At 47.2% G+C, this 13,947-nt stretch overlaps 4 protein-coding genes across 4 annotated transcripts; 2 read left to right on the top strand and 2 right to left on the bottom strand.

The window, feature by feature from the left end:
• Positions 1-5,480: 5,480 nt before the first annotated feature.
• On the top strand, positions 5,481-8,121 carry BT62DRAFT_895160 (uncharacterized protein; the record flags this gene model as incomplete). The annotated part of the gene is made up of 9 exons (XM_043183204.1): positions 5,481-5,652; positions 5,711-5,739; positions 5,791-5,855; positions 5,905-5,941; positions 5,989-6,700; positions 6,749-6,942; positions 6,996-7,130; positions 7,185-7,303; positions 7,356-8,121. 9 exons carry the CDS (start codon positions 5,481-5,483, stop codon positions 8,119-8,121), a joined length of 2,229 nt encoding a protein of 742 aa, XP_043040184.1.
• Positions 8,122-9,013: 892 nt separating this feature from the next.
• Positions 9,014-9,897, top strand: BT62DRAFT_133925 (fungal hydrophobin). The gene is made up of 4 exons (XM_043179805.1): positions 9,014-9,369; positions 9,428-9,498; positions 9,548-9,635; positions 9,691-9,897. The coding sequence occupies exons 1-4, from the start codon at positions 9,217-9,219 to the stop codon at positions 9,736-9,738; spliced, it is 360 nt and encodes a 119-aa protein (XP_043040183.1). The 5' UTR covers positions 9,014-9,216; the 3' UTR covers positions 9,739-9,897.
• Positions 9,754-11,519, bottom strand: BT62DRAFT_932133 (uncharacterized protein). Its single transcript, XM_043186295.1, has 5 exons — positions 11,417-11,519; positions 11,347-11,354; positions 11,116-11,294; positions 10,831-11,067; positions 9,754-10,782 (listed from the first exon to the last, which is right to left on the bottom strand). The coding sequence occupies exons 1-5, from the start codon at positions 11,428-11,430 to the stop codon at positions 10,066-10,068; spliced, it is 1,155 nt and encodes a 384-aa protein (XP_043040182.1). The 5' UTR covers positions 11,431-11,519; the 3' UTR covers positions 9,754-10,065.
• Positions 11,520-11,703: 184 nt separating this feature from the next.
• Positions 11,704-13,637, bottom strand: BT62DRAFT_133900 (FAD dependent oxidoreductase). The gene is made up of 8 exons (XM_043179804.1): positions 13,334-13,637; positions 13,191-13,282; positions 13,127-13,136; positions 13,037-13,062; positions 12,680-12,984; positions 12,318-12,629; positions 12,163-12,227; positions 11,704-12,108 (listed from the first exon to the last, which is right to left on the bottom strand). Exons 1-8 carry the CDS (start codon positions 13,468-13,470, stop codon positions 11,823-11,825), a joined length of 1,233 nt encoding a protein of 410 aa, XP_043040181.1. The 5' UTR covers positions 13,471-13,637; the 3' UTR covers positions 11,704-11,822.
• Positions 13,638-13,947: the final 310 nt, after the last annotated feature.

Here is a 13,947-nt window from a genome sequence, read left to right as displayed (position 1 = left end):
ACAATCACAGCCAGGGAGCGTCTAGATTTCTACCTCCCATGCCCCAAATCATAAGCATCATCAAAATTGACGTCGAACCATGTTACCTGGTACGTCTCCACTCAGATGGCCGCAGAAAATTACTCAAATCCACTTCTTAACATCCAGACATCATATCTCAGAGCACCCCGATACAGGTCCATTATGTCTCCTAACGACCACTTAACAAAGTTAACCCCACATCACGATACTTCTTCATATGTTACTCCCGTTCACGGAAGTCAGCTACATGCTGATCCTAGCTAATAATCAACACAAGCTAGTAGTTTTTCTGGTCCCGCGCATCTCTGTTCACCTCTTAGAAACGCTTTTTTTGAGGAACAAATGTTTCTTCTCGCAAAGCTGTTCGGCTGGCTTATCTTCTTGGCGTATTGCGACAAGTGCGTTAAGCTAGAGTGGCGATAGGCCCGTCGGAGCTCACACCATATGCAGTCTACAACTACCCACTTTACGAGAATGTATGTTCTCACACGGCTTGTCCATGGATACGATCGTGCGATCTGGCTTTCCAAACGCGAGCCCTTGGGCACGTCTGAAACACTGCCGTCTCCTCAAGATACCGCTCTTATCAGCGCTCAAGAGACACCGAAGACGTATAAGACGATTTCATTCTAAAGAGCGGATGGTCGCTACGAGGTGCGCATCCTTAATATTATGATTGGATGATATTCAAGTACGACATGGGAAATTTCTTCCGTGCTCTAGACAATGGGACTTTGATGTGGTGCAAGCTGAACAGATGCCTGTGTGATGACGAGCTGTCGTCCATGCTTGATTTTCTATCTCAGGATCTCGGTGACGTTACTGGCATCATTGACCTGCCGCTTGCAACATGTCCGGCAAGGCACTCAAGTGTCGTCGATGATCGGCCTACAAATCCATCTTCGACCAGTAACACAATCTGATAATCTTACACGCTCCTATGCTTATTTTCAGTCCTGATCCTAGGTCGATTGTCACCGCCAAATATCTTGGGCCGCGGTTAAGTCATATTTTCTTTCTGCCGGCCTCTGCGAGATGGAATTATAGTACATCCATCACCATTGCACAACTGCCGCTGTCCAATGAGAAATCCCTCACCTTTCGACACCGGTTTCAGGGTCTGTTGGTATGTGGTGATGCACGCCACGGGTAGGTGAGTTGATTACGACGAGCCCGAGGAAGTGACACAATTGCCATTTAGTCGCACATGTTTAATCGCAGCAAAGGTGGCATATTTCCCGCGTCCTGGGAAACATGTAGCAGCGCGGCTTGCGTTATCGAATCACATTTACGAGGTGCCCCTTAGCCCCTGACTCGTTCACCGCTCATCATGATGAAGGCGGTACCTTTGTCTGAGTAAAACTCAGAGGATACAATCTATTAAATACTTCATTATATATCGGTCTATACTTCATTGCATATGGGTCTATGCTCAGCCACTGACAGAAGAGGTTTAGTTCACTGTTTGTTTGTGCGGCCTTCACCTCCGTCGTGGAAAACATTAATATTTAAGAAGAGGGAATGCGGAAGTCCAGTTCTTGGCGGAATAACTTGCAAAGGTCATGTCTTCCTCTTCTCGCCTGCCTATCCTTGAATGGCCACCGGAAACTAAATGGGAGCGGTTGAAGTACTCGGTTCAGAAACTCCATACTTCCTCTCTTCCTTGATTCCCTGCCGCCTCTACGTCCTCCCCTTCTAGTTGGCTCTGTTCAGACACGTATTGGCCCCTGCGCCAAACTAAACCTGATATGGTGACTGATTTCCACTGTTTCCCGTCAATGCCCCCCAACTACCAATTCGAAGAGAGAGTCCGGGTTGTGACTCTTTTACAAAAGATTTAAACAATACGCGATTCTCGCTCGAAGGAGGCTAGCCTAGTTATAGAAAGTGTCATATCGCGTTCGTATTATAGATTCTCTTCCATTATACTCCAAGTTTTTACGCGACTACAACAGATAATATAGGACGTGCGCATAGGAATAATTGCATTTCTCTGGATCACCTCAAGGTCATTTCGCTAAAGGCTTATTCAGTAGTATGAGATGACTTATCTCACATCGAGACAACCCGCCGGTCAACACAAAGCTTATTACACAGCAATTCACTGTCTATTGCCGTAACCTAACAACTTGACTCATAGAATGTTTTCTCACCTCTCATCTCATCTCTCATCATTAACGGTACCTTCACATCATCCCGTACAGTTCAAGCCCAAATCAGGATGTATTTATCCGTGGGTTTATTTTTCCGCTACGACTAGGATAAGGCTAGATATCTGATAAGCAAAAGTATCAAAGCGGGGTTTGAAGCCCTTTAACGGGTCGTGGATTCAGGGTGATCGGATCATGCCCGTAAAACATCAGTTGCCTTCGCTCGGCTGTAAGCTTAGCTACTGATCTCCCTCACTGAGAATTCTCACTCGGAGTTCGAGGAACGTAAGGAACACTTGGTACTCAATGATTTCGGTATACGAAAATGTCTACGTGTTTTCACCAAGTAGGCCAAGGTTACAAAGCATCACGAATGGCGGGGGGAGTCACTTGCGAACATACATTCCCAGATTGAGAGTAGGACAAGGAGGTCCGCCATGGATCATGGACGGAATTTTCACGTGTCCTTCGGCCCGAATCGGCATAGAACGTGGTGTACGGCATATACCGAACCAGTCCGGCGGCTCAGTGGTGCCTGAATGACATCACATCGGAAAGTATCAACAAAACAAGGTTTAACAGGGCCTTTCTCGTCTTCCCAGCTAAGTTGACGAAAGGAAGTGGTGATAAATGGAGTCTCACATAAAGCTTCGAGGGGGCACTGTAGGTAGCGTAATTACCGAAAAGCGCTAGAAGCAAGCACTCTAGCTCGTGTATACCTTGCCAGATTCAGCGGTTCGTGCCGTCAAGTAAAGTAACTTGAAGCCTCCAACAGAGTCTGTTTTGTTTTAGTCTGGCGATGCCCTTCTTGAAATGCTTGGGGTGACAATGACAACGATGAGCACATGGGGACACGGTGTCCACATAGCTGGTCTTCATTTTTAAGGCGTGAGAAAGCAACTATTCCAGGTGCAAGAGAGTATTTTCTGACTCTTATCACGGTTATGGAAGCTAGGAACAAAATTTTCTGTGTTTATGGAAGAGACTGCGCACTGCAGATGCTTATAATAAGCCTCAAATATCTATGGGTTCGGTTGAGTTCATATGCCATTGCATATCGTTTCAGTGACACAATCTTTGGCCTTGGCTTGGCATACGGAAAGGCAAAGGGGGAGCGCCAAGAAAGACGAAATGTGTCGTTACCTGTACGACACGATATATAATGAACGCCTCGATCAAATGATGGATCGGTGAACTATGGCCTTGGGAAACAGGATAGAATTCAACAGAAAGAGACCATCTCCAGAGAGCATTCCAAGCCCGATTTCCATAGCAGTTGACTGAAGATATCTTGGGAACTTCAATTGAAAGGATTATTCCCCAATCAAAACAATCACTATTCAGAGACTGAAAACCATCAGTGGCGCTTGTTTCCGCATGAGTAGCCCCACTTTCGGCCAAGAGGGGCACCAAGAATAATAATAGTTGCATCCGGAGGCACTGTAAACTAGGTAACCATGATCAGCTGCATACAAACAAGAGGATGCCAAACCTGGTTCCAGTAAAAGCCAGCAGTTGTATTTATATACCCAAGTCCTTCGTAACGGAATAACGCTAGTCAAAGTAAGTAGCAGTGCAAGGTCGGCACCGACCTTCGCCATTCCGACAAATTCTCAGTTTAGGGCTATCCCACGCCACTTTGTTTCGAACCACAGTTTTCATTCCATTCACCTCGAAAGCATCTGTACAACAGGAATCGATTTTATGCATGAGCTCGGGATTTCAACTAATGCATCCTCTGATAACCTTTGGACAGGGCTTAGAATTTCGATTGTCAAATCACCGGCATGTAAAGAAGTCAACATCGATGATAATGATCTTATCAGCTGTTGATACTATGCTCCCGTGTACATCAGGGGGGCCCTATGACGAATCTCACTGTGTATCTCTCCAGATATTCCGGCGACGCTCTCTGTGATATCGGCGATGATAATGAAAAGTACTTCTCTCATTTCATGTCACCGAAATCATTTCTCGCCCCTTGTAGGTCCGGATCACTGTGTGTGCATAAGTGGAGTAAAGGATCAAGCCCCCCTCCTCCTCCCTGTGATATAACATTCGTGCGTCTTTTGGCCGTCGACATCTTGTGCGCCTTGCTTACTTTGATGTACCCATGTTTCTTGTTTCGAATCTGGATGGAGGCTTTAAGATATTCTGCTTGAATCAATGCAATTATATCCCCGGTGTTTCGCGACAACATTAGGTGCTTTTTCTAACCACTTCAGCGGCGGATTTCGAATCTAACGATCTTGGATGTCAGGATCGAGCTTTTGAGTTTTTCTGATATGGACCAAAATAATATCTCTCCTTCAATAACAATACGTATGCAGCGAAACGGTATGTTTGGAGTCCTCGATAATGCGATAACGTTTCTGACATAGTCTTTCTGCATCTCCAGACTCGGAACACGATGAAACTCTGATCGAGCCATGATGGAAGGTAACCAAAACTGCACCCTGACAATTCGCACCCGTTGTGATTCCGACTTCGATCAGCGCCGCAGAGCCACACCGTTATTTGTCCCCCGAGAGCTTACGACACTTAATAACTGGCTGCCGGTAAGTTGCTAACCAAACATACAACGCTCCCAAATATCATCTCAAGTGTTCCCGACTGGGAATACCGTGACATGATGCAACAGTTCACTCCCAGGATTGTATTGAAGGAGCCGAAAGCGCAAAGTTATAAACGTGTTATGATATGGCAGGGTGTATGGTGAAGTCGGACCGCATATTTGGAATACCCGGAAGGCATCCTTTCGTTCGAATGCTTTACGAAGTTTGTGCGGTGTCTTGGTTGAATTTGGTCCTGATATTCATCAGGTAACAGAGATATATGTGTTATCGTTCTATTCCTATTGACAGCTATGTTGGTATGCACATTAACCAAAGCTGGCGACTGCTATAAAGCGCAAGCAGAAACGCAATGTTCACATATATACGTGCGTATCTAATCTCTGGTGTTCAACTCTTGTATGAACTGATTCTTATTTGATTCCAGCCGCAGGTTCAAGGACCCTGCTGACTCCTACCATCACTGGTACGCCGCCGCAGGTGCCTGCCGATCACCGTAATTTCCATTTCCCTGCGGAAGCTGAACATCAGTTGGCGCATCTAATTCTGGCGCAAGATGATTCGTTTCCCGCGGTGCTCACTTGGTGGCTTAGCAACGTAAGCGGCATGATTGTAGATGTTGAATAATCATGATGATGGACCTTTAAATGTCGAGAATCAAGGCATGCAATTCTGGAGAGTCCATGGGTAGCGGACCTATATCCTCTCCTCAATTCGCTTCTTCCACTCCTCCCCCATGAACCATTCACCTAACTCCAGCGCCTCCGTCGAGCTCAAGGCGAATGGAGATGTCTCTCGAATTCGATCTCATAGAGGGAATGCCCCCACACTTCCGCAAACGAAGTACTGCCCTCTCTGCCCCGCCAAGTTTACAAGAACAACCCACTTGAGTAGACATATCCGTTCACGTGAGTCTTGACCTTTCTGAGGCGTCAGTTCGGTCAGTGATCTGAAAGTGGCGGTTAGATACCAACGAACGGGCCCACAAGTGTATAGTGGGTGGCGTTACAGTTCATCTTCAACTATGCTTAGCGTTTCTATTCTAGCTGTGCGGTGCCGAGTTCACCAGAAGCGATTTGTTGACCCGACACAAGAAGACCTGCGGAGACCCGTAAGCGAGATTAACCTCGGCAGTCAATAGAACTAACGCCTCACAACAGGCTCAAAGCCCATCGATCAAGAAGAAAATCCTGTCAGGTGTGGCCGAAATTAAGTGATATGATTACTTGCTGATCCCTAGATAGGCCTGCGTCGAATCCAAAGTCAAGTGCGATCTCCAGTATCCATGTTCGAAGTGTGTATCCCGTGGCAAGAAATGCGTTTTTATCAACGATCCAGCCGTAACCCGCTATAAACAGTCGTGTGCCAAAAAGCGCTTATCACAGACTCGAGACTGCAGCCAGGGAATCGGTGTCTCTGTTGAAAGCGCTGCTGGACCCCAACCTTCTCCCACCTGCTCCTTTGACTCTCTCTCGTCCCCTAGCGAGATCGATGACGTCTCCCCTATTCTGTCACATCCAGCTGCAGCTTCAGAGTTCGGCAAATTGGGGATGTCTTCTCATTCTTCACCCCAGCCGGCTATCTATAATCCGGCCACCGATGATGGCGGAGTCAGTCAGTTATATGGTTCAGAACAGGATATCGAAAAGATGTTTTCTGGCAATGGGTTAGACTCTCTCCTCGAACAGTTTTCCTTCTCCGATCAAGACGCAACTAATCCAGAACAAGTACCTTCTGGACTTCCATGGCTGGGAGGCGAAGGGTCTGGATCGGAAGGTATCTACCCGTTTGCACTTATGCAAACCATGCCTAGCGTATCTATCCCCCCGTCGTCGGATTTCAGCTCTCCCTCAGATGCCGTTCCTACTGACTCCCCCATCTCATCCGAAGATCACCCGCATTCTACCGAGGTCTCAACTGGTATGAAAATACTAGACACCGAGAAGGAACAATATTGTGTGCCCTCATGTTGTTTATATTGACCGACCATCTAACTTTCCCCAGTATATCTTTTCTTCTCTGCGTTCTGCACCCAGCTTCCTTTAGTTCATCCGGAAACCTGGATGGCTGAAGATAAGCCTTCCGTTCTGGTTCGCGCAATGCAGGCATGTGGCGCGCTCTTCGTGACAACACGAAGGGCTATTAACTTCATCAACGAGACACTGTCTTCAACACGGGATATCTTGATTCAACAATTCGTAGGCCTCCTCTCGTCAAAATAATACGTGAACGCTCATACCACGTATTCCAGACAAAAGCAGCGTGCAACTCCAAAGAGCAAGATTATTTGATACTTGCTGTCGTGTTGTTGCAGACTATCGGCTTATTCCACCAGCGCGCCGAATTCCGGGTCTCATCCAACGTGTATCATGGAATGTTGGTCATGGTACGTCGATATTTGATCCATAGACCGTCATATAGTAGATTCATGTCGATCTAGATGATTCGCAAGACAGGCTCTATCACTCGTTCGCGTTCTTGGGCTGTCTCTGACTTGAATGACTCCATCGCACTGGAACAAACATGGCATGAATGGGCCCAACACGAGACTGTTAAACGGTAGATCCGAGAAATGCCATCCCGAACCGACAATTCCTGACAGTTCATTTAGGGCTTTACTCCTCTCCTATCTCCATGATTGTTGTCATTCTGTGTTCTTCTCGATACGTCCTTCTTTCCAAACTGCAGAATTCGACATCAATTTGCCGTGCGACGAAGCATTGTGGAAAGCACAATCTGCCCGAGAATGGTATGAACTTCTACAGAACCCCTCTGCGTACGGAACCGGGACAAATAGATTGTATGGTGTCGGCATGCAGCAAGCCTTGGCCAATCTTGGAGAAATACGTCTTGGCGCTTCCCATACCTCTCTAAATCCGTTCTCCCAATTCATTCTCATCCACACAATTCTCCAAAGTATCTACGAAAGCCATCTCTGTTCTGAAGTTCCAGCCTCGTCACCGGCCCCGACCCCTGATGGCGAAGGTCGCCAAGGAAGCCACTTTGCGACACAGTGTACTTTGCACAATTGGATTCAGATGTGGAACCACTGTCCAGATATGATAAAACATGAGGGCGACTCTGATGAGCTCCCTTTTGCGTTCAACGCGTTGCCATTCTACTGGCTAGCGCAGGTCTTGCTGTTGGCCATACAAGAGGGTGGCACAGAATGGATTGAATCGATGACGGCTGAGAATAGATTCCATCTCATAAAGGAGTGGCTGGATCGTATACGATTCTTCTTGCGCCAGAACCACGAGATTACGCCTAACTTGTGGGATGATCTGATGGCTATTCGCCGTCAAGTTTCACAGGTTGAGACGCATCAATTGGCAGACCACCCAAATGGTTTACTTGCTTTCTTTCCAGAGCACTGATGTTCTTAAACCATTCTTTTATTACTTGTGCTTTCTGCACTGATAAATGTGTCTATACGTATTGCTATTGTTTGTATAACAGAAAACCATGGAATCTTGTAGCATATCTCTGTTTTTAGATGGTCATGATTAGTGTCGACTTACTAGACTATGTCTAAGTGATTGAATTTTCGGCCTTTGAGATTTATTGCAGAAGAATTCTCATGAGTCATGCCCGCTCGTTCGGGTACTAAAATAGCAGTACGATTAATGCTTACTCTAAGCTAGATTTATAAGTTTGTGAGGAGGGTTTCCTTAGAGCTCGACACTATGGAAAGTTAAATGAAAGAAAAGGGTAAAAGGTGGAGACTACTCGGACGTTTACCGGCACCACCTCATAGTGTCATTTTTTGACACCTTCAATTCCGACGTTTTATGAGTCCGCAAGCTGAGCGTAAGTCCGACGTGGAATCAGGCACTAAATTCGCGACATAAGACTCAGATCATTTGCAGATTACCGGCAGGTGAGCGACGGCCCCCGTCATTTTCAGTGGTCCGAACGAGTTTTGCGTGGCGTGCTTCATTCTACCTGAAGTTTACGGAAATACTCTCGCAGAGCCGTTTACGAGAGCCGTACATGTTGTTTCCGAGTGTCCTGCCAGGCGCCACTGACCGACTTCTACACTGTCAGCTTCTGTTTGGCGGTACATGCTTGTTAGGCGTTTGGGGTCGTAATAATGTTTCGGTCCAGATTTTTTTCGTGACGGCAAGTTGAAGCAGAAAATGGCCCTGGCGGCAGATAATATATCTCTGTCAGGCCGCCATAGAATCTTAGTCCACTGGAAAATCGAGCTAGAAGAGTCTATAGAGTGGCGGTCAGAGTTGGACGATAAACGATTCATGAAATATTTACGTGTTTAACATAACATCCCGACTGTTTTCAGAATGTCTCAGCATTCAGCTTGTGGGTGAATACAGCGTACACCCTCCATGCAGTCTGTCGGTTTTCTACGCCAAGAAAATCTATCCCCACACGATGACAATTGGATACTGGGTACCAAACTTTATAAAAGACGCGACCAGTCGCGTTATTAATTCCTCAATTCCCTTTTCACAATGTTCGCTTGTATTTCCACCTACGCTTTGGCCGTTTTGGCTTTGCCTCTCCTCGTGGCTAGCAGTGCCGTCCCAAGGCAAGAGACCAACACGAACGTTACCGGCGGGATGTGCAACACCGGTTCAGCCCAGTGCTGCAAGTCTGTTCAGGACGTGAGCTTTTCTCTATCCTCGACACCGAAGGATCGATACTCACGATAGTATGTCGTAGCCCAAGTCTGAAGCCGCCCAGAACGCCCTTGGTCTTGTGGGAGTTCCTATTGGTGATATCACTGCCAATGTGTAAGTTCCACTTCGGTTTCGTGGATATTTTATTAAATTGCCTCGACAGTGGTCTCACCTGCGACCCCATCACGGTAATTGGTCTCGGCACCACCTCGTGCTCCAACCAGCCGGTGTGCTGCGAGAACAACAGCTTCGTGAGCGCTAACGTCTTCGGAGAATGGGGATGTAGACTGACCTTTCACTTTGAAGAACGGTGTTGTTGCTCTGGGCTGCACTCCGATCAACGTGGCAGCCTAAATGTGGACTGCATGATTTGTTTTTGAGTTGTTTCTAATTAACATTGATATTTTGGTGATTTTCATGAGAATCTGGCTTGATGGTGTCGAAAGTCAGCCGGCGTGGATAGTAATAGGTTTGAGTTACTTCGTTATAATAACGGACTCGGTTAGAATACCTCAACATGTTTGGCACCGCAAGACGTTGAGAAGGAAGCTAAATTTTGCGCGTCCACCATCGGTAGCTCACGTGGAGAGCGATAAGATACCAATGGTCCCAACGTGCATCCTGTGTATCCCAACGGCTACAATATCCCAAAAATACACAGACCAGCTCAATTAACTGAGATTACGCACCGACAGCGACGAGAGGCGCCAACTCGACGACACCCTCCATCGACCGACGATGCTTTTTATGCCCTTTCCCCTCCTTCCCTTCCTTACTTTTCTTCTCCTTTTTACTCTTTTTCTCCTTCTCCTCGACGACGGGATGACTTCGCTCCTCCTCATTGGTCTCACGCTTCCTCTTCCTCGACTCAGCTGCAACGTCGACATTTACGGCATTGAGCTCTGCATCTGTTTCCGTCCTCGCCTTCGAATCATGCGTCCGTTTCTTCGACTTTTTCCCCTCCTTCCGGTCCTCTTTGTGTTTCCGATTCTCCGTCTTTGACTTACTCCCTGACTCGTCTTCCGCTGAAGGCGCAGTTTCTTCCTCACCATTCCTTTTCGAGGACTCGTCAACCGTTTTAACTTTATGTTTCTTCTCCTTTTTCTCCTTCCTTTCCTTTTGCTTTTCCTCGTTCCTGCCCTCCACCTCCGCGGGCTGGCCTTCCTTGACTCCGTTCTTCTCCTTCTTTTCTTTCTTGGTCTTCGGCTCCTCAACACCGGTCTCCTCGCCAGCTTTGGGCTTGCTCCTCTTTTCCTTCTTCACCTTATCGTTCGTAGTTGGTCGTGTTGCTCCCTCCTCTTTATTCTTCTTCTCCTTCTTGGACTTCTTCACGAGCTTCAACTCGTCACCATTCGACGATTTTGTACTTGATATCGCGCCGTTGTCTTCGACTTCAACCTAATTTATGAATTAGCACTTTTCGACATCAAAAAGGCTCTACAATACCTTAGTTTGCTCAATCTTATCGGCTTTCCTTTTTTGCGGTAGTGAGATAGCGTCGACTGGCGGTGGAGAGCCTTTCGGTGTGCCCAAAGGCGTACCGTTCGCGCCTGTCCCCGGAATTTGAGGCCTTCCCCACCCATTATTGTAGCCTCCTCGACCCCTGCCACGGAAAGAACCTCTCGACGATTGGGGGCAGGGTGCTGGAGCACTATCTGGAGGTGGGTAATGGTTCTTGGGCCCCTGATCATGGATCAGAACAGGTGTGTGTCAAGATGAGGATAAACACACGGCTTTAGGTCCCTTGTACATGCTTTTCTCGTATTTCTCTGCTTCGCTAACACATGATGTGTGACTTTTGAACTCCCCGGGGTTGTTGAATGTCTTGCTACAATCTAAGCAATCAACTTGGGCATAACATCTGTTCCAGTGCGCCATAAGCTTCGGCTTAGTTACAACATCATCACATCCTAAAGGAGAGAATGAACACTATACTTCATCATCAGTGGTCGACTTTCATACCGTTGCAACTAGTATATCATTCGTCTGTCAATTTTGACCCGCACAAACTAGTAAAAGGATTGGGACGTACTGGAAGGAGACCATTCTGAGCCGTTTACAGCGCAGAATGGAAGCCCGTCGTTACTGAGAATGGCTATGTAGTGCAAGAAGGTCCAAGCGAAAGCTTGTGCTCGTGGATGATTTTTTTTTCACCAACTCACGTGTCGATCAACTGAACCGGACCGTGATCCCGATCCTGATTACCAACCCCTAAAAGCACTCATTGAAGACGGCTGATATTGGCTTAGCAACAACATAAGGACTCCTAGTGTTGTGTGGCGATATGTCTCGGTTATAAACGGAGATATATGCCAAAGAGGAGTGTAGTTTTTGTCCACTCGCAGCCTGCAGGCTGTGGAAGGATCCAAGGTCACAGTGAAGGAACCAGAAGAGATGAGAACGGTAATACAATTACATTATTAGGTCGACATGCAAGCCTACAAGTTGGCACGCGCCAATGGGTACTCCATGACCACATCCGACTTTGTCGTAGCAAGTTCAATAACTTGATTAATCAAGTGCAATATATCAATTGCACATCCCACGGAGAACGAGAAACCTGAGCCTCCTTGCCCATATGAATGAACTATACGGCTAATTCCGCCATTCGATTTGTTCTGCCGACGCTCTCGCTCAACACGTACGTTCCCGACACGCGTCGGTCGAAGCCCTTGCACAAAGGGCGCTTCCGGGTCGTACTCTGCATTCTCAAGCCCGGGAACACTGGGAACTCGTGAGTCAACGGTTGCGGCCTGAGATATTCTACAAATAACTCACAACTTATTGCATCGTTCACGCATACGCTTGATCTCGGGAGAATCCAGGCTGAGGTTCAGCTCTGACTTGTGAGGTTGGGCAATACCGCCGAGGATAAGAATCTAGAAAAAGAGCCGCTCGGCAGGCGGTGGTCAAGGATTAAACGAGGTACGCACATTGTCATTCCGGGGAACAATGAATACTATGTCTTCATGATCAGTACTGAGCTCGTTGTCGTGGGTTACGGCCAAGGCTTCTTTGACCTTAGGAAACTGCTTCCCATCATTGACTACACGAATCAAAGCACCGCGCAAAGGATAACAGGCCTTGTCGCTGGCAGCCTCCAGGGAGTTGAGACCTGTGGCATTGACAATGGCCACCGCTCCGTATGTCTGAAGTAATTCATGCTCGGAATTCAACAGGTCCCCATTGATGCGTTGGGTCATCAGCTTGGCACCTTTGGTGGCCACCAGGTTGCTGAGCCAAACCTGGTTGATGGTGTTAATGCATTTCATAAAATGATTCTGGAAGAGCTTACCATGTATGCATCTGTGTCAATCACAGGCGCCAAATGCGAATATGCATCAACAACACCAGCGTGCTGGTTGACAGCATGCTTCGAGATCAAATCGGGGTCCCTGACGAACTCTTTGATGCATGAGACCTCAATTTCTCGCATCTTGTTTAGCTGCTCTGGCATGTCTTCAATTGCTTTGCCGAAGAAGAAATTGGCGGTGCGCATTTTGACGGCAGGCAGAAACTTGCTCAGCTGGTCAAAAATGCGGTAAGACGTCAACGACCACCCCTTGGACAGAGCCAATGAAGTCGCGTCGGTGTGTTTTCCTACAATGATAATGCAATGAGCGCCATGAGAAGAGACAACAATCATATCTACCGCAAACGGCTGGAGGGTACTCCCATCTACCATGCAGGAAAGAGTAAATAGCTGCACTTGAACCACTATAACTATGAGAAATGATCTCACAGCGCTCCAGCTGATGGTATGTTATGTCAGTCAAGGGGGAACTGTATGCAAAAAAGTCGCCGACCAATCTGAGATGGGATACGTGGCGTTGCCGGCGCCCACTGCTCAGCCACAACGGTAACGTCGTACCCCGCATCGAGCAAGACCCAGGCAGAGCTAAGAAGGCATATGGTGAGAACATGTCGTCAGCGCGAAGAATAATCTTACGTCAAACCAGTGACGCCTCCGCCAACAATGAGAACGCGCCTTCCATTCCGAGGGGCGCAAATAGCATTCGGAGACGCGTCGAGAGTAACGATACCTTTCTTAAGGACTAGTAGAGGTACACATGAGGGAAAAGACATCGTTAGAAGACTGTCAGGAAGATAAAGTGGAGATTGATAAATGCTTGTTCAAACTGGGAGGGTTCTTATAGCTCTGCAGAATACCGTATGACCATGTTTGAAGACTCTAGGTTCTACCATGATCGACGTATTGTTGCGGACATGACCACAAACTTCTGATTGATTGATTATAAAAGCATCATACCCCTTTCAAGAAGTTCGTTGCTAACATAATGGCTTCGCCGCGTGTCTCTGTAAAGTGTGTCCAGCCTTTGTGGGGTACCGCATACGTGTCAGAGAGTCTGAGTCCTATACTCTTGGTTCAATACCGCTTGGCAGTTCATAATAAGACATACATTAAACCTTGTTCAATCCTTCAATTAGACATAATGAATTCAAAGCTGACATCGTCCAGAACAGACTTGAAATCGACCTTGGCTTCAGCTGACGAAATCAGACCGATGTTCCATCAAAGCGTCCGAACAGAATTCGACTGCT

Source organism: Guyanagaster necrorhizus, assembly GCF_019112545.1.
Source record: "Guyanagaster necrorhizus MCA 3950 unplaced genomic scaffold BT62scaffold_12, whole genome shotgun sequence".
In the NCBI taxonomy this organism is placed as follows: domain Eukaryota; kingdom Fungi; phylum Basidiomycota; class Agaricomycetes; order Agaricales; family Physalacriaceae; genus Guyanagaster; species Guyanagaster necrorhizus.
This window is presented reverse-complemented; position numbering and strand designations above follow the sequence as displayed.